The sequence below is a fragment of the Cariama cristata genome, unplaced genomic scaffold (assembly GCF_000690535.1).
Source record: "Cariama cristata isolate BGI_N322 unplaced genomic scaffold, ASM69053v1 scaffold35863, whole genome shotgun sequence".
In the NCBI taxonomy this organism is placed as follows: Eukaryota; Metazoa; Chordata; class Aves; order Cariamiformes; family Cariamidae; genus Cariama; species Cariama cristata.
Window position 1 is genome coordinate 3,375 of NW_009608425.1, and position 935 is coordinate 4,309.

A 935-nucleotide genomic window follows, 5' to 3' on the forward strand; every position below is an offset into this window, starting at 1 on the left:
AGAGGCCCAGCCCCAGCCCCAGACCGTTGCCCACCAGGAACACCAGCCCCTGCAGTGCCCGCCGGCTCGAGCTCTCCAGTGCCTTCAGTGCTGCGGGGGGACAAGGTGGGACAGGGGGATCAGAGGACCTGTCACTGTAACCCACACAGCACACACGTGGCATGATGGGGGACCCGGAGTAATGACATGTGGGGAGTGTCACAGGGGAGAGCAGTGGGGGAAGCACGGGGCAGATGGCATGGGGGTGGCTGCTGGGTGACTGTTTGGGGGATGTGTGGGAATGACCGACATAGAGGTGACTGCGTAAGGGTGACTGACATGGGGGTGACTTTCATAGGGACAACTGTAGGGGGATGCATGGGGGTGAGTGACATGGGGCTGACTGTTGGCAGAAGCACAGGAACAACTAACATGGGAGCAACTGCTCAGGGACATGTGGGGAAACTGATGTGGGTGTGACTGTCATAGGATCACTGTTGGGGGACACATGGGATCAAATGACACAGGGGCAACTGTTGCAGGAGGACATGCGTGGCAGGGGCTGTTGTGGGGACAACAGTTAGCGGATATATGGGGATGAGTGTTGCAGGGGGAGATGCAGGGCAGGAGACCACCGCAGGTACGTGGGGCAACTGTCACGTGGGCACAGGATGGCTGTGGGGGGACACCCGGGGAGCTGTCACCCACGTCAGACCGTAGTGTGGAACTGTACTCACTGGCAGAAAGGGACATGAGGGCCTGCAGTGGGCGCCAGCCCATCATGCAGACCATCATGGCAGGGAAGATGGAGATGGTGTTGCCGGCCATGTACATGATGAACAGATTCATGGGGATCTGCTTCAGCGGCGCCAGTGCCACGTCCCAGCAGCGCTGCAAGGAAAGAGGGGACCAAGGCGTCCGGGATGGGGGGACACACCACCCTCGGGGGGACCCCA

General features: G+C 60.6%; 1 protein-coding gene across 1 annotated transcript; it reads right to left on the reverse strand.

Annotated features, from left to right (window-relative positions):
- Positions 1 to 6: 6 nt before the first annotated feature.
- EMC4 (ER membrane protein complex subunit 4) lies at positions 7 to 870 on the reverse strand (the record flags this gene model as incomplete). Its single annotated transcript, XM_009697118.1, has 2 exons — positions 7 to 90; positions 717 to 870. Coding segments are annotated over 2 exons (238 nt in total), but the record flags the coding sequence as incomplete, so codon positions are not given.
- Between the last annotated feature and the right edge of the window lie 65 nt (positions 871 to 935).